The following is a 22529-nucleotide window of genomic DNA, read 5'->3' as shown; positions in this document are numbered from 1 at the left end:
CTAAATTTGTGTATATGAAATGCATGAAGTGTGTATATGTTAAAATTCAAAAATAAATAAAAATTTTTTAAAAATTTAAAAAGTGAACTATTTTGAAACAAATCAAGATTTAGGGGTGAAAGAACGAGCCAGAGGGTCTGACTGCACTTTTAGGAACTAGTTTTATTTGCGAAACCAAATCGTCCATTCTACCTCTACATCAACACTGTATATCCCACTCTGACCACAAGGTGTCGCTGCTGTCTTTAACTCTTGTTTATAGATTATTTCCCAAATAGCAATTGAGTCAAGAGGTGGGAGTGAGAGCATTGTCTTAAAGTGCTGGGCAGATAGCTAGATCCAGGAACATTTGGGGAAGGAAATTTTAAGGCAGTAGAGGTTCAAGGTGGCTAGGTTAGCAGGTGTGACGAGGATGGGGTTTCGGATGCAGTCAGAGTCTCTCCACATAAAAAGCTTTGCCCATCTGATTTAGTTCCTGCTGGTACTGCTGGTACTCCTTTTCAAACAGCTGGTGCAGGGCAGCTTGACGGACCTGGCAGGGAGGGCAGAAGAGAGTGCAGTGTTTGCTCTCTGTTCACCACCATTTCTCTTTCTCTCCCTGATTGCTTTCCCATCACTGTGTTCCCTTGGACCTGAGCTGAGCTGTGACATAAAGTTAGCTGGCAGCAGAGGGGCTGAACCAGTGGAAGGGAAGCCCCACGTTCACCAGAAAAAATCTCCTGAGAGCATCCCATGAGCCTGGAACTTTCTGCTGGACACCTGCTAAATACAGTGACATGACAGCTACCGGGGACTCCAGGGAGAGAGAGGGATACTCAGGCAGATGCAGCACACGAAGAGGCAGTTTTGAGTCTCACCAGGTCGAGGAGCAAAGACTAGAATGTCTTTTGGGACTTGAAAATGTGCCCCCTTTACGTTGGATGCCAAGAATCTACGGGAAAGAGCTCAGCATTGGAGTTAGAGCTGTAATGGTGAAATAGCCGAGGCTTGGGAGACGGCTGAGGAATGACAAGAGGCCACGAGCTCGGACACCCCGGCAGGGCAGCGCAGGCGGAGGCGGAGGCGGAGGCTGCCCGGCGAGAACGCACCATCAACAGCTGCTTGCTTGCCAGCGCCAGCTCCCGCGCCACTTCCTCCCGCAGCCTCAGGGCGGCGTAGGGGTTTCTCCTCTGGTTCAACGTCATCTGCCACAGGCAGCGAGTTCGGGAATTCCGCCACCTGCGCCAGGTACAGATGTGGGAACTGAATGGGTTAGAGCCAGGAGAGGAGACAAAGATATCTACCAGGGAAGCCACCTCTTTGCCAAGAACCTCTGTGCCACCTTAGAAGATTCCAAAAATCCTTAAATGAGTAACTACAATGGATTTAGAATCTTCTATGGAGGATACTATGTTATTTAATGATTACAGTAGCTATGTGGTATAATTATTAATTTTCTCATAAAGCAGATGAGGAAACTAAAATTGTGGTTTGTCCAAAGTCACGTAGTGGCAGATTTTGGTCTCAAATCCTAGCTTTCTTGGGGCTAATATGAGTATTTCTCCCACCACACCAATGATTCTCATCACTGGTCACACACTGGAATCTTCATTAAGGTTTTCTTTAAAATATAAAAAAATAAAAAATTTTAATACATAAAAGGAATATACATGGAGTCTTCAAAAAAGTTAATGGAAAACGAACATTACCTTTAAAAATATATATTTATTTGAAAGCCAGAATGACAGAGAGAGATAGAGACCTTCCATCTGTTGGTTCACTCTCCAAACACCTGCACTAAGCAGGGCTGGACCAGGACAAAGCCAGGAGCAAAGAACTCCATCCCTGACTCCCTCATGCGTGGCAGGGGCCCAAGCACTCAGTGCATCTTCCACTACCTTCCTAGGTGCAGTAACTGGGAACCAGATTGGAAGCAGAGGAGCAGGGACTCAAACTGGTGCTCGAATATGGCATGCCAGGATTGCTAGGGGCAGCTTAACCTGCTGGGCCATGCCAGGGACCCTCTCCACATTATCATTTATTCATTTATTTGAAAGTCAGTGTTACAGAGAGAGGAGAGAGAGGGAGAGAGAGAGCGAGAGAGAGACAGACAAACAGAGAAATCTTCCATCTGCTGGTTCACTCTCCAAATGACCTCAATGACTCGGGCTGGGCCAGGATGAAGCCAGGAGCCAGGTGCTTCTTCTGGGTCTCCCACATAAGTGTACGTGCCCAAGGACTCGGACCATCTTCCACTACTTTTCCAGGTCATAGCAGAGAGCTGGATCGGAAGTGGAGCAGCTGGGTCTTGAACCAGCACCCATATGGGATGCCAGCACTGCAGGTGGCGACTTTACCCGCCATGCCACAGCGCCAGTCCCCACACATTACCTTTAATTCCATTCTTCCATAGACTTTTTTGGAGTATCTTCCTATACATCAGATACTTATAGTATGTATATTTTTTTTAAGATTTATTTATTTATTTGAAAGTCAGAATTAAACACAGAGAAGAGAGGCAGAGAAACAGAGAGAGGGAGAGGTCTTCCATCTGCTGGTTCACTCTCCAATTGGCCACAATTGCCAGAGCTGTACCAATCTGAAGCCAGGAGCCAGGAGCTTCTTCCAGGTCTCCCACACAGGTGCAGGGGCCCAAGACCTTGGGCCATCTTCAATTGCTTTCCCAGGCCATAGCAGAGAGCTGGATTGGAAGTGGAGCAGCTGGGTCTTGAACCAGCACCCATATGGGATGCCAGCACTGCAGGTGGCGACTTTACCCGCCATGCCACAGCGCCAGTCCCCACACATTACCTTTAATTCCATTCTTCCATAGACTTTTTTGGAGTATCTTCCTATACATCAGATACTTATAGTATGTATATTTTTTTTAAGATTTATTTATTTATTTGAAAGTCAGAATTAAACACAGAGAAGAGAGGCAGAGAAACAGAGAGAGGGAGAGGTCTTCCATCTGCTGGTTCACTCTCCAATTGGCCACAATTGCCAGAGCTGTACCAATCTGAAGCCAGGAGCCAGGAGCTTCTTCCAGGTCTCCCACACAGGTGCAGGGGCCCAAGACCTTGGGCCATCTTCAATTGCTTTCCCAGGCCATAGCAGAGAGCTGGATTGGAAGTGGAGCAGCTGGGTCTCAAACTGGCACCCATATGGGACGCCGGCACTGCAAGTGGCGGCTTTACCTGCTATGCCAGAGTGATGGCCCCATAAGTATGTATTTGTATATATACACTGTTGACATTTTTAAACAAATTGGGGGGCCAGCACTGTAGTGTAGGGGGTAAAGCTGCTGCCTGCAGCACCGGCATCCCATATGGGTGCCAGTTTGAGTCTTGGCTGCTCCATTTCCGATCCAGCTCTTTGCTACAGCCTGGAAAAGCAGAAGATGGCCCAATACCTTAGGCCCCTGCACCTGTGTGGGAGACCCAAAGGAAGCTCCTGGCTCCTGGCTTCAGATTGGCCCAGCTCTGGCTATTGCAGCCATTTGGGGAGTGAAAAAGTGGATGGAAGACCTCTTTCTCTTTTTCCCTCTGCCTCTCTGTAACTCCACCTTTCAAATAAATAAATCTTTTAGAAATGGAAGTATTTATTTCACATGACTAAAAAATTAAATTCACATAGAAATACATTAAATGTACATCTTAAGGAGGTAGACATTTGATTTAGTGGTTTTTTTTTTTTTTTTTTTTTTTTTTTTTTTTTTTTGACAGGCAGAGTGGACAGTGAGAGAGAGAGACAGAGAGAGAAAGGTCTTCCTTTGCCGTTGGATCACCCTCCAATGGCTGCCGCTGCAGCCGGCGCACCGCGCTGATCCGATGGCAGGAGCCAGGAGCCAGGTGCTTTTCCTGGTCTCCCATGGGGTGCAGGGCCCAAGCACCTGGGCCATCCTCCACTGCACTCCCTGGCCATAGCAGAGAGCTGGCCTGGAAGAGGGGCAACCGGGACAGAATCCGGCTCCCCAACCGGGACTAGAACCCGGTGTGCCGGCGCCGCATGGTGGAGGATTAGCCTATTGAGCCACAGCGCCGGCTTGATTTAGTGTTAAGCTGCCACTTGAAATGCCTACATCTCATACCAGAGCGCCTGTTGTTTAAGTACGTCCCTGCCTGCTCAGTTCTCCATTCCAGCTTCCTGCTAATGTGCATCCTGGGAGGAAACAAGTAATTTTATTTATTTGAAAGACAGAGCATGAGCATGGGGCCAGCACTGTGGCGGCAGTGGGTTAACACCCTGGCCTGAAGCGCTGGCATCCCATATGGGCGCTGGTTCTAGTCCTGGCTGCTCCATTTCCGATCCAGCTCTCTGCTATGGCCTGGGAAAGCAGTAGAAGATGGCCCAAGTCCTTGGGCCCCTGCACCCACGTGGGAGACACAGAAGAAGCTCCTGGCTCCTGGCTTCAGATCAGCACAGCTTCGGCCATTGCGGCCATCTGGGGAGTGAACCATTGGATAGAGGACCTCTCTCTCTCTCTCTCTCTCTCTCTCTCTCTCGCACTCTCTCTCTCCCTCTCCTCTCTCTGTGTAACTCTGACTTTCAAATAAATACATCTTAAAAAAAAAAAAAAAGAGCAAGTGAGACAGAGTGAGAGCACGCATGAGACAGAAAGAGACAGAGACAGAGAGATTGCTTTTCCACCTGCTGGTTCACTCTTCAGATGCCCACACCAGTGAGGCAGGCCGAATCCAGGACCTAGGAGCTTCCTCAGGGTCTCCCACGAGGGTGGCAAGGACCCAAGTACTTGAGTCATCATCTGAGCAGGAAGCTGGGTGGGAAGTAGAGATGGGACTCGAACTCGGACACTGGTGATATGGGAAGAGGTGCTCAAAGTGGTGTTGTGGGCATTTGAAGAATGAATCAGCAGGCCGGCGCCGTGGTTCAATAGGCTAATCCTCCACCTAGTGGCGCCGGCACACCGGGTTCTAGTCCCGGTTGGGGAGCCGGATTCTGTCCCGGTTGCCCCTCTTCCAGGCCAGCTCTCTGCTGTGGCATGGGAAGGCAGTGGAGGATGGCCCAAGTGCTTGGGTCCTGCACCCCATGGGAGACCAGGAGGAGCACCTGGCTCCTGCCTTCAGATCAGCGCGGTGCGCCGGCCGCAGTGTGCCAGCCGTGGCGGCCATTGGAGGGTGAACCAATGGCAAAGGAAGACCTTTCTGTTTCTCTCTCTCACTATCCACTCTGCCTGTCCAAAAAAAAAAAAAAAAAAAAAAAAAAAAAAAAAAAAAAAAAAAAAAAAAAAAGAAGAAGAAGAAGAATGAACCAGCAGATGGAAAAGCAATCGCTCTGTGTCTCTTTCTGTCTCATGCGTGCTCTCACTCTCAGTCTCGCTTGTTCTTTCAAATAAATAAAATTACCTGTTTCCTCTCAGGATGTACATTAGTAGACCCCAGACTGTGAAATCTTGAAAATAGTCTTCTCCTATCCCATCCCAGACTATTTTTTTTAAAAAGTGTGTAGTCGTTCCTTATTTTGGTTTTAATTTGATATTCTGTAAAGACTAATAATATTGAGCATGTTGTGCTTACTTGCCTTTTTTTTTTTTTAAAGATTTATTTATTTATTTGAAAGTCAGAGTTACACAGAGAGAGGAGAGGCAGAGAGAGAGGTCTTCCATCCTATGTTTCACTCCCCAATTGGCTGCAAAGGCCGGAGCTGCACCGATCTGAAGCCGGGAGCCAGGAGCTTCTTCCAGGTCTCCCACGTAGGTTCAGGGGCCCGAGGACTTAGGCCATCTTCTACTGCTATCCCAGGCCATAACAGAGAGCTGGATCGGAAGTGGAGCAGCCAGGTCTCGAACTGGCGCTTCAGGTCAGGGCGTTAACCTGCTGTGCCACAGCGCTGGCTCCATCCCAGAATATTTTAATCAGAATCTCCCCAGATAAGACCTGGGTTGAGTTTTTTTAAAGCTCACCAGGTGGGGCCTCTACCTCTCTCTGTAACTCTTTCAAATAAATAAAATAAATCTTAAAAAAAAAAATTGGATTACTAAAAAAAAAGCTCACCAGGTGAAATACGTATGCAGTCCAGTCTTTTGAGTCTCCTCATTCATGTTTTCAACAAATAAATACTGCAATAACTAACAAAAAATTAGTAGAAAGCTGGGCAAGAAACTTGACTTTTCCTTAAAAATAAGTGGGACGGGCCGGCGCCGTGGCTCAATAGGCTAATCCTCCGCCTGCGGCGCCGGCACACTGGGTTCTAGTCCTGGTCGGGGCGCTGGATTCTGTCCCGGTTGCCCCTCTTCCAGGCCAGCTCTCTGCTGTGGCCAGGGAGTGCAGTGGAGGATGGCTCAAGTGCTTGGGCCCTGCACCCCATGGGAGACCAGGAGAAGCACCTGGCTCCTGCCTTTGGATCAGAGTGGTGCGCCGGCCGCAGCGCGCCGGCCGGGGCAGCCATTGGAGGGTGAACCAACGGCAAATGGAAGACCTTTCTCTCTGTCTCTCTCTCTCACTGTCCACTCTGCCTATCAAAAAAAAAAAAAAAAAAAAAAAAAAGACACTGGTGGGGATGCCTGCAGGCCATATTGGAGTGCCTGGATTTGAGTCTTGGCTCCACTCTGGGTTTCAGCTTCCCGCTAATGTGGATCCTGGGAGGCAGCAGTGGTGGCTCAGATAATTGAGTGGTGGCTCAGATAATTGCGCTCCCACTACACATGTGGGAGACTTGGATTGAGTTCCTGGCTCCTGGCTGTGGCTAGCACCTGGGGAGTGAACGAGAGAATGAAGCTCTGTTTGTCTCTGTCTCCATGACTCTCAAATAAATTTTTTTTTTTTTTTTTGACAGGCAGAGTGGACAGTGAGAGAGAGAGAGACAGAGAGAAAGGTCTTCCTTTTGCTGTTGGTTCACCCTCCAATGGCCGCCACGGCCAGCGCGCTGCGGCCAGCGCACCGCGCTGATCCGATGGCAGGAGTCAGGTACTTATCCTGGTGTCCCATGGGGTGCAGGGCCCAAGCACTTGGGCCATCCTCCACTGCACTCCTGGGCCACAGCAGAGAGCTGGCCTGGAAGAGGGGCAACCGGGACAGAATCCAGCGCCCCGACCGGGACTAGAACCCGGTGTGCCGGCGCCGCAAGGCGGAGGATTAGCCTAGTGAGCCACGGTGCCGTGGCTCAAATAAACCATTTTTTAAAAAATATTTACTCAATAGGCAGAGAGACAGAGAGAGAGAGAGATCTTCCATCTGCTGGTTCAGTCTCCAAATGATCACAACGGCTAGGACTGGGCCAGGCCAAACTTCATCCTTGTCTCTCACTGGGAGTACTTGGGCCATCTGCGGCCTTCCCTGGCACATTAGCAGGAAGCAGATTGAACGTGGACGTGGACTAGCCAAGGCTTGAACTCGTGTTTGATATAAGATGCTGGTGTCACAAGCAGCGGCTTAACCTGCTACACCACAATGGTGGCCACAATAAGTACATTTTTATAAACTTATTTAAAACATTTTTTAAAAATAGATTTTTTTAGGGCTGGCGCCTTGGCTCACTTGGCTAATCCTCTGCCTGCAGCGCCGGCATCCCATATGGGCGCCGGATTCTGTCCCAGTTGTTCCTCTTCCAGTCCAGTTCTCTGCTGTGGCCCAGGAAGGCAGTAGAGGATGGCCCAAGTGCTTGGGCCCTGTACCCGCATGGGAGACCAGGAGGAAGCACCTAGCCCCTGGCTTTGGATCTGCATAGCTCCGGCCGTAGCAGCCATTTAGGGGGTGAACCAACGGAAGGAAGACCTTTCTCTCTGTCTCTCTAACTATCTGTCAAATGAAAAAAAACATGGCTTCTTTCGATTTTCACCCTAGCTTCATTGAAAAAAAAAAAAGATTTATTTATTCATTTGAAAGGTAGAGAGAGAGGAAGAGACAGAGATCTTCCATCCACTGGTTCACTCCTTAAATGGCCACAACAGCTAGGACTGGGCCAGGTGGAAGCCAGGAGCCTGGAACTCCATTCAGGTCTGCCACATGATTGGCACAATACTGGCCCCAATAAATACTTTTCCAATAAAGTAAAGCAAACATCGGCTTGCCCCTGTGTCCCGTCAAGAGGGAGGAAAACAGGGGGAAATAAAACCGTACAGTCTGGTGGACTAGCCGAGTGGCCACTAGGAGGCTGATCTCTATTTGCTTTGAGCACAAGGCTGCTTCCCCTCCTCATATTCCTTGATGAGACCCTGACATGATGAAGCAGAGTTGGGAGGGGGCAAAGCCGAAGGGTCGGAGAAGGGGAGGACATAGAATTACCTGTCAACCATCTTCTTAAAGTCCGTGAACCTTTGAAAATTCTGCAAGAAAAGAAGTTGTGCTGACCTGCCGTGATCTCCAGAACCTCAGCCTCAGTACCCTCTTGCAGTGGGAGACACACAGGCCTTCCTCCTCGGAGACAGGCAGTGGTCAGATTGTAGGGGAAGGAGAAAGCAAGCTCTCCACCTTCACATGCAGGGGCTGGGGTATTCACCTATTTGAATACCTACTAAATGCTGGACAGTCTTCCACTCCTGTTAGTAACTTCATCCTTCTGTGACATCAAGGGCCTTTCCCAGTAAATGGTGCACTTCTGGGCAATTGGCCTGGAAACCTAATTAACATACTTTCAGCCCAGCCCCTCGCCCAACTGCACGTACCTCTTCTGTCTTCATCATCTTTTCCATGGACATGTCTGCAGACTTGTTTGATTCAGTCTTAGACTGAGTAGGCTCTCCTTTCTGTTTAGCTGTCACCGAGGTTTCAGTAGTCATAGCAACATTTCTGCCTCCCAACAATGTCCCTGAGCCTGCCAGTGGATTGGTCACCCAGCCTGTTGGCCTGGAGACCCGAAGGTAATCCTGGGTTTTAGCCTTTTATTAATGACACAGGCAGCTCTGTGAGCAAGTGCCACTGTCCCTATTTCAGGATTTCTTTTGTTGGGCTTCTCAACTTACCTGTATAGTCCTAGGTCCAAGGTATACAGAGCCCCAACAGTTCTCTATAGGCAAATGTTCATACCTTATCAGGAAGGTGCAGAGAACATATCGTATACCCATTTTTAAAGACTATTCCATGTGAGCACTTGGTCTAGCAGTTAAGATGCCCTCGTTCCACATGAGAGTACCTGGGTTCAAGTTCTGGCTCCCTCCCTGATCGCAGCCTCTTGCTGATGCAGACCCTGGGAAGCAGCAGGTGATGGCTTGAGTGGTTGAGTCCTTGTCACCCATGTGGGAGACTTGGAACGAGTTCCAGACTCCTGGCTTCAGTCTGGCCATTGTGGGCACTTAGGGAGTAAATGCCCACTTTTAAATATATATACACATACATATTTATATAGATATATATATATATACACACACATATAAGATTTTATTTGAAAGGCAAAGTTAGAGAGAGAAGGGGAGAGAGAAATATCTTCCATCCACTGGTTTACTCTCCAGATGGCTGCAACAGCTAGGGTGGGGACAGATTGAAGCCAGGAGCCAGGAGCTTCTTCCAGGTCTCCCATGTGGGTGCAAGGGCCCAAGTACTTGGGCATTCTTCTGCCATTTTCAGGCATATTAGCAGGGAAACGGGACTGAAGTGGAGCAGCAGGGACTTGAACCAGCATCCATATAGGATGCCAGCGTAGCAAGCAGAGGCTTAACCTGTTTCACCATGTATATTTTTAGTAATTCATCTTATTGAAGTTATTGTATAAAATCATATCAGTGCATTGGGAAAACCATTTCTTCACACACATAGCCTGGAGTAAATTATGGCAGGTGTCAGAAAATTTTTTTCACAGCATATTTTTAAAAAATTTGAGTTAGAGGGAGAGAGATCTTTTATCTGCTGGTTCAACCTTCAGATAGCCTCAATGGCCAGGCTGAAGCCAGGAGCCAGGAGCTTCACCCACTTCTTACATATGGGTACAGGGTCCCAAACACCAGGGCCATCTTCCAGTCCTCTTCCAAGCCACCACCAGGAAGCTGGATTGGAAGTACACTAGCAGTGACTTGAACCGCCACCCATACGGGATGCTGGCATCACTGGCAGCAGCCTTACCTGCTACACCACAACTGCCTAGTGGATAGGATGAGTCTTGTCAGGAAAGCTGTTAATCCTGGTTTAACTGGAGTACCAGTGTAAATTGTTCCACCCACTGCCTCATCCACCAGTTCCTGTCTGCCCTTCTGAGACTCCGTAACTCAAACGGTTCCTAATCAGACACAAATGGCCAGACAGATGAGACCTCATCCCAGCTCTCACATCAGGGATTAAGTCGCCAAGAATGGAGCAGGAAAACCATGCCCAAAACCAAGTAAATATTTTTTTTTATTAAAGATTTATTTGAAAGCTGGAGATGGAGGAGGGAGGGGAGGTTATGGGCTGGGGGAGAGAGGGATATCTTCCACCTGCTAGTTTACTTCCCAAATGGCCACAATAGCTAGTTGAAGCCAGAAACCAGGAACTCCATCCAGATGGCCTCCATAGGTAGCAGGAGCCCAAGTACTTGGACCATCTTCCACTGCGGTCCTAGGCACATTAGCAGGAAACTGGGTTGGAAGTGGAGTAGCCACGATTTGAACAGCCATTCCAATATAGGATGCCGACGTAATAAGCAGTGGCTTACCCACTGTGCCACAACATTGGTGCCAAATTATATTTTTAAAAGACATTTTTTTTTAAAGATTTATTTGAAAGGCAGAGTGATAGATCTCCCATTTGTTGGTTTATTCCCCAATCACCTGCAATAGCCAGGGTGGAGCCAGGAGGAATTCCATCCAGTTCTCCTATGTGGATGGCAGGAACTCAAGTACCTGGGCCATCATCCACTGCCTCCCAGGTGCATTAACAGGTAGCTGGATCAGAAGTGGAGTAGCCAGGACTCAGACTGGCATTTCAATATGGGATGTGGGTGTTCCAGCGCCGGCGCTTGATGCACTGCACCATGATGTTTGTTGCCAACCAAGTAAAGATATTTAAGGAAGCTTTGACAGAAACATTAACAATGACATACGAACTGAAATCCAGAAAAAGTGCTACTAGTGGAAATAAAGTCCGAGTTGATGTTCTGAAAATGCTCCTAATAATGAGCTGGAGATCACAGTGCAAGCCCTATGAACCCTGGACACAATGTGCGCGTCAGCTGATACATCGGGGCCCAGCGAGCGCCTGTCTTGCACACTGAGTCTGTCTGGCTCAGTCTACAGTGAGAGTCCTTCAGCTCTGTCACAGAGTACTCTCCAGTGTGTTGTAGTTGTCCTTAAAGCTCTTCAATTCGAGGAAGTGCTTGGCACGTTTACTCTTCTGACTGGAGGGGAGGTACGTCACCTGGATGGTTGTTGGGGAGACTTCAGGGGACTGAGTTAGGTCTTTGGCTGCTGACTGGTGTTGTCGCTGAGAGCTTCCAATTCGCGCTTTCACCCTAAGGAATAGAGAGGGGAGGTCATGGACTGAATGAAGACTAGCAGAATATGGTTTAGGGCTTATCCCATCGCATAGATAACAGTGGTAGCCACAAAATCTGTTTTATCTTGTAAACTAGTTACTAAAATTCCATCTGATAGCTTAGTAAATAAAAACAGAGAAACCAGTTGCCTCTGCCTCAAGGTTTCTCCGTCTCACTATGAGTTGCTTGAAAATTAAATGTCAAAAAATAGGAATAGCAGGAGCTATTGGCACTTAACACATTAGGACATTACACCAATATCCCCTATATTATGGTATAACCTGTTTGTATATTAGGGAACTGAGGGTCCAATAATTATCTTGCATGAGGTCACAAAGGTAGTGAGCAGTAGGCCTGGGTTTCAGATTTATATTTGTCACATTTTAAAGCTTATACTCTTTCACTACACCCGCTCAAAGTTTCTAGAAACCGGAAGTCAGAGACAGAATTTCAAAAAATGTGGTAAAATACCCACAACAAAATATATCACTAAATACTTCTTTATTTACTTTTTTAAAAAAATTTGAAAGCAGCTGAGAGACAGATGAAGAGAGAGCGGACAGCGAGTGAGTCCAAGAGAGCACTCCCCAATCCACTGGTTCATGCTGGGCTTTTCTGGACAGGAAATCAATTACATGAGCCATCACTCTTGACTCCCAGGGTCTGCATTAGCAGGAAGCTGGAGTCAGCAGCAGAGCCAGACATTGAATCCAATTACTCCACAGAACACAGGCAACTTAACCACTAGGCTAAACACCAGCCCCGAACCACTTTTATTTTTTAGAAAAGATTTCATTTATTTGAAAGGTAGAGTTGCAGAGATCTTCCATCCATTAGTTCAGTCCCTAAATGGCCACAACAGCCCACGCGCTGGGCCACGCTGAAGCCAGGAGCCTACAAAGCCATCCATGTCTCCCACGTGGGTGGCAGAGGCCCAAGCACTTGGGTCATCTTCTGCTGCCCTCCTAGGAGCATTAGCAGGGAGCTGGGTAGGAAGTGGAGCAACCAGGACTTGAACTCCTGCTGGAGTTGCAGGAGGCAGCTTAACCTGCTGCATCACAATGCTACCTGCCCAGCCATTTTTAAATGTACAGTTCACCAGTGTTTTTTTTTTTTTTTTTTTTTCTGACAGGCAGAGTGGACAGTGAGAGAGAGAGATAGAAAGGTCTTCCTTTTCCGCTGGTTCACCCCTCAATGGCTGCTGCGGCTGGTGCACCATGCTGATTTGAAGCCAGGAGCCAGGTGCTTCCTCCTGGTCTCCCATGCGGGTACAGGGCCCAAAGACTTGGGCCATCCTCCACTGCACCCCCGGGCCACAGCAGAGAGCTTGACTGGAAGAGGAGCAACCGGGACAGAATCCAGTGCCCTGACCAGGACTAGAACCTGGGGTGCCGGCGCTGCAGGCGGAGGATTAGCCTAGTGAGCCGCGGCGCCGGCCTACCACTGTTAAGTACACTGATACCATCATGTAACCAATGTCCAGAAGGCTTTTTAACTTGCAAAACTGAACTCTATACCCATTAAAATATAATTCCCATTTCCCCCTATACCCAGCCCCTGGCAATCACCATTATACTTTGTGTTTGAGTGTGACAACCTACGTACCTCATAAGTAGAATTATCCAGCATTTATCTTTCAAAAAGACTGAATTTTGAACAAGTTTCTACCTGAGTTCTAGTCCAAATACCTTTTTCCAGCCTCTCTAAACGTTAATCTTCATCACTGCTCTAGTTTTTACTATTTGTCTTTAAGTGTTAATTGTGCATTTTTATTTAATTGAAAGGCAGAGAGCGTGCACGCATGTGCACTCACACACATAAAATCTTCTATTCGCTGGATCGTTCCCCAAAAGCCTTTAAAGCTAGGGCTGGGTCAGGCTGAAGTCAGGAGCCTAGACGTCAATCTGGTACACACATGAGTGCCAGGGACCCATGTACTTGAGCCATCACCTGCTGCCTTCCCAGGATGCATGTAAGCAAGAAGTTGGATCTGAAATGGAGGCAAGACTCAAATCTAGGCACTCCTACATGGGATATGGGAGTCCCAAGATCAGTGTAACCGGTGTGCCACAATGCCCACCAACAGGACTCTCCACCTTTAACAAGGTAGGTCATTTTTAGGGGCAGAGAAAATAGGACAGACATCTCTCTTCTCAAGAGCCATATTTAACACAGTAGCATGTATTATCTTCATGGCCAGTAACAAACTTTTTTATTCTAGTCAACTTTCCTTTTCTAACTTAAAGTTCCATTTAATATTTGCATAAATAATAATGAAACTATGTTTAGTACATATTTAAAACATTTCCAAAGCAAAGTCATGATTTGTCACCTATAGCACAGATGCTCAACAGCTGACTATAATGACGTCCTGTTTCAGACAGGGTTACTGACACATTAACTGGTAAAAGAGGAAAAAAAGGTACCGCTTTCTCTGATTAGACCAGGAAACAAAAGGACACTGGGACTTTGTAACAGAAGGAACCCTTGTGTGCTGAAAACTTTATTCCCTTTGGTAGACTATACAAAATTCATATTTTATTGGACAGATATAAAAAAAAGCAATAGGAAAAAGATGCACACAAAGTAGGGGTTTCTCTTATTATATAGTAACTTCAGCTTTTTCACATAAACAAGAAAAAGTTGTATTAGTATCTAGCACCTTACAACTTTATGTTTTTTTTTTTTAAAGATTTTGTCACATTTCTTTATGAAGGTTATTTCACTATGGGAACAGTCTAGTACTAGTTATAGTCTCCAGCCCCCTTGGACATGTTCCCCTCCAAACTCACACGGTGGCCAGCTCACTCAGGGCCTCCTGATAGCGCAGGTACTCATTCTGGCCAAAGACCTTAGGAAAGAGAAAGGAAGAGTGAGGCTCTTTCAGTCTGGGGCGGGGGTGGGATTAGGTAGGGGGGGATCCTCCAGCTCCTTCAAAGAAAAACTGGCCATCTGTCTTACCCCTGTCCCGTAGCGGGCTGTCTCATAGCCGTCCAGCAGGGTATCGATGAGGGCCTTGCGCACACCCTTGAAAGGAGTACTAGTGTTTCGCAGATCGAGCAGGTAGGAGCGGAAATTCTTGCCCATTAAGGAACGAGGATGCCGGCCTTCAGCACGAAACGGGATCTCTAAGGAGATAACAGCACAATGATACCTCTTCTACCATTCTTTCTAGTTACTTTCCCAAACTCAGAAATAGGTCTAATGAAATGAGTGAATTGGAGTGAAATTCTAATGGAATTAAGAAAACCAAAGGTATGCGGCTGTACCTAAATGGCCTTAGCGGTAGAAGCACAACTGTAAGCTATGCCAAGCATAACGGATAGCGTCAACATCCTTTTCACCACCCTACTTAACCTTCCTGGCTTTAGATATAAACTATGTTTTGGTAGACATAGAACATATATGATAAGTGGTAACAGAATGAAGAAATCCAACAAGAACCATCTATCTTAGGCTTAGTGGAAAACCAGACACCACTAGCCTTTTGTCCAAGAACAAATTGCCAGGGTCTGTGCTATGGCATAGCGGGTAAAGTCACTGCCTGCTCCACTTCTGATCCAGCTCTCTGCTGTGGCCTGGGAAAGCAGCAGAAGATGGCCCAAGCCCTTGGCCCCTTGCACTCGCATGGGAGACCTGGAAGAAGCTACTGGTTCCTGGCTTCAGATCGGCCCAGCTCTGGCCATTGTGGCCAACTGGAGAGTGAACCAGTGGATGGAAGACTGCTCTCTGTGTAACTCTTTCAAATAAAATTAAAAAAAAAAAAACAAAACAAAACAAAAAAAAAAAACCCAAACCCCACAACAAATTACCTTTACCCAATCATGAAACTAACAATCTCAGGAAAAGAACAGGGGCCAGCGCTGTGGCACAGCGGGTTAAAGCCCTGGTCTGCAGTGCCAGCATTCCATATGGACACCAGTTCAAGTCCCGGCTGCTCCACTTCCGATCCAGTTCTCTGCTATGGCCTGGGAAAGCAGAAGATGATGGTCCAAGTGCTTGGGCCCCTGCACCCACATGGGAGACCTGGAAGAAACTCCTAGCTCCTGGCTTCAGGTCGGTGCAGCTCTGGCTGTTGCGGCCATCTGGAGAGTGAACCAGTGAATGGAAGACCTTTCTCTCTCTCTGCCTTTCAAATAAATAAATAACTAAATCTTAAAAAAAAAATAAGAAGAAGAAGAACAAAACTCCCTAGATTCTTTGGAGAAAAAACAGAATTTCCTTTGGCTAAATAATTCAGTGATTACAAAACTCTAGGTAATTCTTAATATCCAGAGAAGTGCTGAAAGGACAAATCCTAACATACATTATAGGTTTACCACTCTGTGCCCATGTAAATCCCAGAGAGCCTAGAAAGGACCCTTTCAGGTAGCTCTTACCAGAGGCACGGATGGCGTCCAGAGCTTTCATTCTGTACAGGTAGTTATAGCAACCTATTGAAAAAAAGATCAGTCTCAGGCATAACTCTCAAGATTCGCCAAACTCCAACATGGTAAGAAACTGTCTCCCCGCATCTGGCATACATTCAGTAGCTGGGCAATAACTGAGGCTTTGCTAGCAGCTAGTGACAACTCTGAAGAACTAAGCATTCTAAACTTGTGGGCCTCTTAACTGAGGCCTCCTCCCAAAAGCTTGCCACGTACTCTGATTCCCCTGGGTCTCCAGCTGTAGCAGTCTCGCATCATCATCTGCAAGGAGCTGGGGTTCATACTTGATATCCTGAACTCTGGAGAGTCGAATATCAATCTCCTCTTTCAAATCCTGTTGGCATAGAGAAAAAAAAAAACACACAATCACTTAACCTACACTTTGCTTTCTACCAATCTGGAAATATGGCAGAGCAAATGATTAAGACAATGGAAGCAGACAAAATGATCATATAATCAAATCCAACAATTTAGGAAAGAATGGGATTGGGTTCTGTAATAACCTCTCCAAGCTATTTTTTTTTCTAAGATTTATTTATCTGAAAAGCAGAGAGAAGTAGAGACAGACAGGTTCTGTAATAACCTCTCCAAGCTAATTTTTTTTAAGATTTATTTATCTGAAAAGCAGAGAGAAGTAGAGACAGACAGGTTCTGTAATAACCTCTCCAAGCTAATTTTTTTTAAGATTTATTTATTTGAAAAGCAGAGAGTAGAGACAGACAGGTCTTCCATCTGCTGGTTCACTCCCCAAATAGCCACAATGACTGGGGCTGGGCCAGGCTGAAGCCAGGAGCTTCTTCTGGGTCACCCAACTGAGTGCAGGGGCCCAAGCACTTGGGCTATCCTCTGTTTTCCCAGGTCACTAGCAGGGAGCTGGATTAAAAGTGGGGAACCTGGGACTCAAATCAGTGCCTATAGGATGGAGGCACTCCAGGCCAGGGCTTTAACCTGCTGCACCACAGTGCTGGCCTCCAAGCTAGATCTTTTAATTTGCCAAGGAATTCCTTCAAGCTCCACGGCATCAAAATTATTTAGGACCTCTTGAGTTGAGAAGAACATGAACAGCAACTAGAAGTCATAATCTACTGTAAAAACCTTTATAGGGAGGGGACAGGTGCTTGGCACAGCAGTTAAATTGCTGCTTGGGGCACCTGTACCCATACTAGAGTACCTGGTTTGAGTCCTGGTTATTCAGCTTCTGATCCAGCTTCCTGCTGATGCACACTCTGGGAGGTAGATGATGGCTGAAGTACCTGGGTCCCTGCTACCCATGTGGGCCACCTGGATTGAGTTCTAGGGTTCTGGTTTCCTCCTGGCCCAGCCCTGGCTGTTGTGGGCATTTAGGGGGTGAACAAGCAGACGTAAGATCTCTCTCCATCTGTCTACCTTTCAAATAAAAATGAAAATAAATAATATTCTTAAAAATAATTAAAAAAAACAAACTGTGGAGATGGCTTATATCTGGTCTGAAATAGTTTGCAGACTATCCTATCTAGAGAACCACAGTACTTCTAGAGGCTATTTTAAAACAAATTAAGGCACTTTAAAATTGGTCATTTATACACAATATAAAATTTATAAAGACAAAAGGTACCACACCTCACCTATTAGTTTCCTATCCATCACACTTATTTAAGGTTGCCAGAGCCCCCAGAAAATAAATTTGTTATAACTTTTTAGAAACTTTCATTGTAAAATACATACAGAACACAGATAACATGTATGTAATTTCCAGTAACTATGTCATTAAGATGAATACCTCTGTCCAATATCCACTTTCATGACACGCTGTTGCCAGTGACTTTTTGAGTCCTGATGGAAACCCCATTTTATAATCTTTTCTTTACCCTTTACCATGTGTCCCTCTAAACAAGATATGTAGCTTTATCTGGTTTTACAACTGATATAGAAAAATGCTTCAAAAATTCATTTGCAACCTGTTTTTTTTATTTATTTATTTTTTGACAGGCAGAGTGGACAGTGAGAGAGAGAGACAGAGAGAAAGGTCTTCCTTTGCCGTTGGTTCACCCTCCAATGGCCGCTGTGGCTGGCGTGCTGCGGCCGGAGCACCGCGCTGATCCGATGGCAGGAGCCAGGTACTTCTCCTGGTCTCCCATGGGGTGCAGGGCCCAAGCACTTGGGCCATCCTCCACTGCACTCCCTGGCCACAGCAGAGAGCTGGCCTGGAAGAGGGGCAACCAGGACAGAATCCGGCGCCCCGACCGGGACTAGAACCGGGTGTGCCGGTGCTGCAAGGCGGAGGATTAGCCTGGTGAGCCGCGGCGCAGGCCTGCAACTTGGTTTTAAAACTTTCAAATCAGCTTTATTGAGACTGAATTTACATACATACAATATACTGAACTAATTTTAAACGTATGGGCTGAATTTCTATGAATATACTTATTTGATTGCCATCTCAGTCAACAAAAGGAGTATCTGTTTTCCCAACGTGTCTCCATGTAGTCCTCTGAAGTCAACACATGATGTGTACTCTTCAGAAGTTCTGTATGTTCTAGAATTTCATATGAATGATTTGAATCACATGGTACAAATTCTTTTCTGAATGACTTTCTGGATTTTTCCAGTCACCCTAATCTTGAGATTTATTTATATCTGTAGTTTCATTTTTTATTAAAATATTTTAGAGATTCATTTGTGTTCATGGGTTTATTCCCACTGATATATCAGAATATGAACCATCACTATTTTATACATTTTGAAATGAGAATTTGCATCAATGGTTCTTCAAATATTATGAATAATGCTGCTATGAACATCCTCATGTTTCCTGGTACAAAAAGAATAAAATTTCTCTGTGGTATGAGTAGAACTGTTGGATCATGGATTGCACACATGGGCGACAGACAACTAATTTACACATCCATCAATATTTAATGAGAATTTATACCAGAGAACTTTTTAATACAAAAGATCTTGATTGTCCATAGTCTAGTAGCCTCAAAAGCCAAAGTTTTGATAAGTTCATGATATGCTGTGTTCCTCTCACTAGAAGCAAGTGAAAGGAGCACTCTTGTTTCAGGCAACACCAATCTATCAGCAAGATAGAGAGGGTTAAGAGTACTTGTCAAAGAAGCAACCCTGCTGCAGGAGTTCAGAGTCATGCACTAGCTTTAGTTCTCCCAGTAACCTATATTTTCTTTTTAAAGATTTATTTATTAGAGAGGCAGCAGTAGAGAGAGACTTATTTATTTGAAAAGCAGAGTTAGAGAGAGGTGGAGAGAGAGAGAGAGGTCTTCCATCCAATGGTTCACTCCCCACATGGCCGCAAGCACGGCTAGAGCTACACTGATCTGAACTAGGAGCTTCCTTTGGGTCTCTCAAGTGGGTGCAGGGGGCCCAAGGACTTGGGCTGCTGCCTTCCCAGGCCACAGCATACAGGTGGATGGGAAGTGGAGCAGCTGGGACTTGAACCAGCATCCAGGTTAGATGCCAGCACTACAGGCAGTGGCTTTACTCGCTATGCCACAGCGCCAGCCCTGTAGTAACCTACTTTTTATTCAACAACACATTACTAAGTTCCTAATTTGAGCAACTCTGGCTTTATATTGTTTAAGAAAACTGGCGTTGTTCCTGCATCTTTGAAGCTTATTATATGGTGGAAAAAAACATTTTAAACGAACATAAAAGAAAAACTGTGGAAAATATGAAGAAAAAATAAGCACTCTTATAGAGTAAAATAGAGGGGGAAACCTAACTTTAAAATATGTAATTGGAGGGGGCCAGCACCGCGGCTCACTTGGTTAATCCTCCACCTGCAGCACTGGCATATATGGGCGCTGGGTTCTAGTCTGGGTTGCTCCTCTTCCAGTCCAGCTCTCTGCTGTGGCCCGGGAGTGCAGTGGAGGATGGCCCAAGTGCTTGGGCCCTGCACCCACATGGAAGACCAGGAAGAAGCACCTGGCTCCTGATTGGCGCAGCGCCGGCTGTAGTGGCCATTTGGGGAGTGCACCAACGAAAGGAAGACCTTTGTCTCTCTCTCTCTTATAACTCTACCTGTCAAAAAACAAAACAAAACAAAAGGTAATTGGAGGGGCCAGTGCTGTGGTTTATCAGGTAAAGCTGCCACCTACAGTACTAGCACCGGTTCAAATCCTGGCTGCCCCACTTCTGATCCAGCTCTCTGCTATGGCCTGGGAAAGCAGTAAATGACGGCCCAAGTCCTTGGGCTCCTGCACCTGCGTGGGAGATTGGGAAGATACCAGGAGCCAGAAGCTTCCTTGGAGTCTTCCAATGCGGGTTCAGGGGCCCAAGGACTTGGGCCATCTTCTACTGCTTTCCCAGGCCATAGCAGAGAGCTGGATCAGAAGTGATGCAACTGGGACACGAACTGGCATTGCAGGTGGCAGCTTTACCTGCGACACCACAGCGCTGGAGCCAATAAATAACTCTTAAAAAATTGGAGTCAGCATTGTGGTGTAGTGGGTTAAGCCATTGCCTGCAGAGATGGCATCCAATAAGGGCACTGGTTCGTCTCAGCTGTTCCACTTCTGATCCACTCCCATTAATCCGCCTGGGAAAGCAGTGGAAGATGGTCCAAGTAGCTAGGCCCCTGCACCCATGTGGGAGGCCTGGATGAAGCTCCTGGCTGCCTCAGCCCTGGCCACTGCAGCCATTTGGGAAATGAACCAGTGGACAGAAGGTCTCTATCTCTCCCTCTCCCTTTCTCTGTAACTCTGCCTTTCAAATCTTAGGGGAAAAAAAAAAAAAAAAGAAGGAATGAGCTAGTCCAGTGAAGTCCATTCCTTTCTTAAGTGCAAAGGTGGGAAATGCAATCAGCAGAGCTGGATCCCCGTGATCTACAGATAGCCATACAAAAGGAAGTTGGTTAAAGGAGCAAGTGCCTTCTACTGAGAAATAAAGATGCAAGAAGCAAGATAGGGGTGACATTGTTCTCGTTTAGATATGCTAGCTTTGAAATGTCTATTAAAAATCTGAGTAGAGGGGGCTGGCATTGTGGCACAGCAGGTTAAGCCACGTCCTGCAGTGTTGGCATCCCATGTGGGTGCCCTGGTTCGAGTCCCACCCGGGCTGCTCCACTTCTGATCCAGTTCCCCACTTATGTGCCTGGGAAGGCAGTGGGAAGATGGCCCAAGTGCTTGGGCCCCTGCCATCCACTTGGGAGACCAGGAAAAAATTCCTGGCTCCTGGCTTGAGACCCAGCCCTGGCTGTGGTGGCCAGTTGGGGAGTGAACAGTAGATGGAAGATCTAATGCTGCCTTTTAAATAAATAATTTTTTTTTAAAGAACAAATATAAGTAGAAACATGAGGTAGGCAGCTGTATGCGTTAGGTATGGGGTTTTGGGACAGATATAATTTCATCTGCCAAAGAAAAGAGGGCAATCACGGAAGGAAGAAGAGAACAAAGTTAAGACTACTTCATTACCTTCTCCGTGTACTCTAGTAAGTTGCGTCCTTTCCTTAGGTTTGTTTGGAACATGAACAACTGAACTTGATTTCCAAAGTCTCAAGTTCTGCAAAGGTGACCATTATTGCTCTAGGACTAACTGTAACCACCCTAACCTCATCCTAAGACACAATCAAACATAGAATACTGGGTGACTTAAGACAAACACCTTGTAGCTAGGGTTGGGACCCTCAATCCAAGCCCTTCATTCTACAGAAGGACGAAGTTCCAGCACCCAGCCGTGAGCAAATAAGCCCATCCCAAGACAAAGTTGTTGCTCAACTTAATCAAGTTCGAGCAAAACCGTACAGAAGGCAGAGAAAATCTTATTCTCGTCCCGAAAAAAACATTGGAGGAACCAGGTTTATCTCGTGTCCTAAGGACCTACCTTGGGGGCATTGTGTCCCACAGGGACATGAGGTCCCCTTCTAGATTTCATAGCAAAGCGCATGATTTGCCTCTTCACAAAAATAAACAGCAGTACAAACACCTGTCCGAAAAGAGAAGTAAACAATCTTTAATAAAAAGACAGAAAACAAACATACACGCCCTCATTCCAAATCCCCAGAGTCGGGCTCCCAGGGATGCTTCAGGGTAAAACTTTGGAGAAAGCAAGGCCATCTTTAAAGATGAGGATGGACTTTGGGAAGCTGGTAGCGAGGAGCGTGGGGTTCTCGGTTAGGGCAGGTTGGTAACTTAAGCTCCCAGGTAACCCCTGAGATAAAGTCAAAGCCCAGAAAAAGCGCCGGCTAAGTGGGAAGGGGAGGACAGGCACAGCTTAACAGCAGTCTCTCTTGGGTCCGACGCGACAACACAAATGGGGATTATGGGGGGGTCTCCTCACCAGGCTCCCGTAGGCCATCACCAGCACGACATTCACCCCAGACAGCCAGCTACTGCTGGACGCCATGGCCTCCCTACCCTGCGCAGACCTGCTCAGGTTTAATCCGCTCCCCCTCCTCGTCAGCCCAGGTTGCGCCAAAGCAACGGCGCATGGGTCTCCTGGACTTCCTCGGCCATTTCCTTACGGAGGAAGACCAAGCCAGACCCGGCCTGAAAACATGGCGGACGGGGGGGTGGTTAGGAAAGGGGAACGACGCATTCCCGCTTCCCCCGCCACGTGACTCCGGCGAGCAATAGCACCCGCCAGCGGCCAGTGCGGAGACGCGGAACTACGCCAGTAAGAGGAAGCGGAGTCTGTCCGCGCGTCACGTGGTAGAGGCGGGGCTGCGGCGGAGGCGGGGCGGACGCACGGAGTCGGAATGCGGTGTCTCGTGGCGGGGCGGCACGCGCACGC

At 46.9% G+C, this 22529-nt stretch overlaps 2 protein-coding genes across 4 annotated transcripts; both read right to left on the bottom strand.

Moving 5' to 3' along the window:
- Positions 1–142: 142 nt before the first annotated feature.
- CFAP141 (cilia and flagella associated protein 141) lies at positions 143–8818 on the bottom strand. Of its 2 annotated transcripts, none has more exons than XM_070077683.1 (4): positions 8603–8818; positions 8223–8263; positions 1089–1242; positions 143–532 (listed from the first exon to the last, which is right to left on the bottom strand). In XM_070077683.1, exons 1-4 carry the CDS (start codon positions 8714–8716, stop codon positions 431–433), a joined length of 411 nt encoding a protein of 136 aa, XP_069933784.1. In that variant the 5' UTR covers positions 8717–8818; the 3' UTR covers positions 143–430. The 2 variants fall into 2 exon arrangements, with proteins under 2 accessions (XP_069933784.1, XP_002715510.2); XM_002715464.5 differs by having other exon boundaries at positions 1089–1218; positions 8603–8807.
- A 1426-nt stretch (positions 8819–10244) lies between these two features.
- Positions 10245–22527, bottom strand: C7H1orf43 (chromosome 7 C1orf43 homolog). Of its 2 annotated transcripts, XM_051857260.2 has the most exons (7): positions 22077–22527; positions 21621–21722; positions 16023–16140; positions 15759–15812; positions 14341–14507; positions 14172–14230; positions 10245–11355 (listed from the first exon to the last, which is right to left on the bottom strand). In XM_051857260.2, the coding sequence occupies exons 1-7, from the start codon at positions 22140–22142 to the stop codon at positions 11160–11162; spliced, it is 762 nt and encodes a 253-aa protein (XP_051713220.1). In that variant the 5' UTR covers positions 22143–22527; the 3' UTR covers positions 10245–11159. The 2 variants fall into 2 exon arrangements, with proteins under 2 accessions (XP_051713220.1, XP_069933783.1); XM_070077682.1 differs by lacking the exons at positions 21621–21722; positions 22077–22527 and adding an exon at positions 16978–17188.
- Between the last annotated feature and the right edge of the window lie 2 nt (positions 22528–22529).

The sequence above is a fragment of the Oryctolagus cuniculus genome, chromosome 7 (assembly GCF_964237555.1).
Source record: "Oryctolagus cuniculus chromosome 7, mOryCun1.1, whole genome shotgun sequence".
In the NCBI taxonomy this organism is placed as follows: domain Eukaryota; kingdom Metazoa; phylum Chordata; class Mammalia; order Lagomorpha; family Leporidae; genus Oryctolagus; species Oryctolagus cuniculus.
The sequence above is the reverse complement of the archived record's forward strand: the minus strand, read 5'-3'. Positions and strand labels throughout refer to the sequence as shown.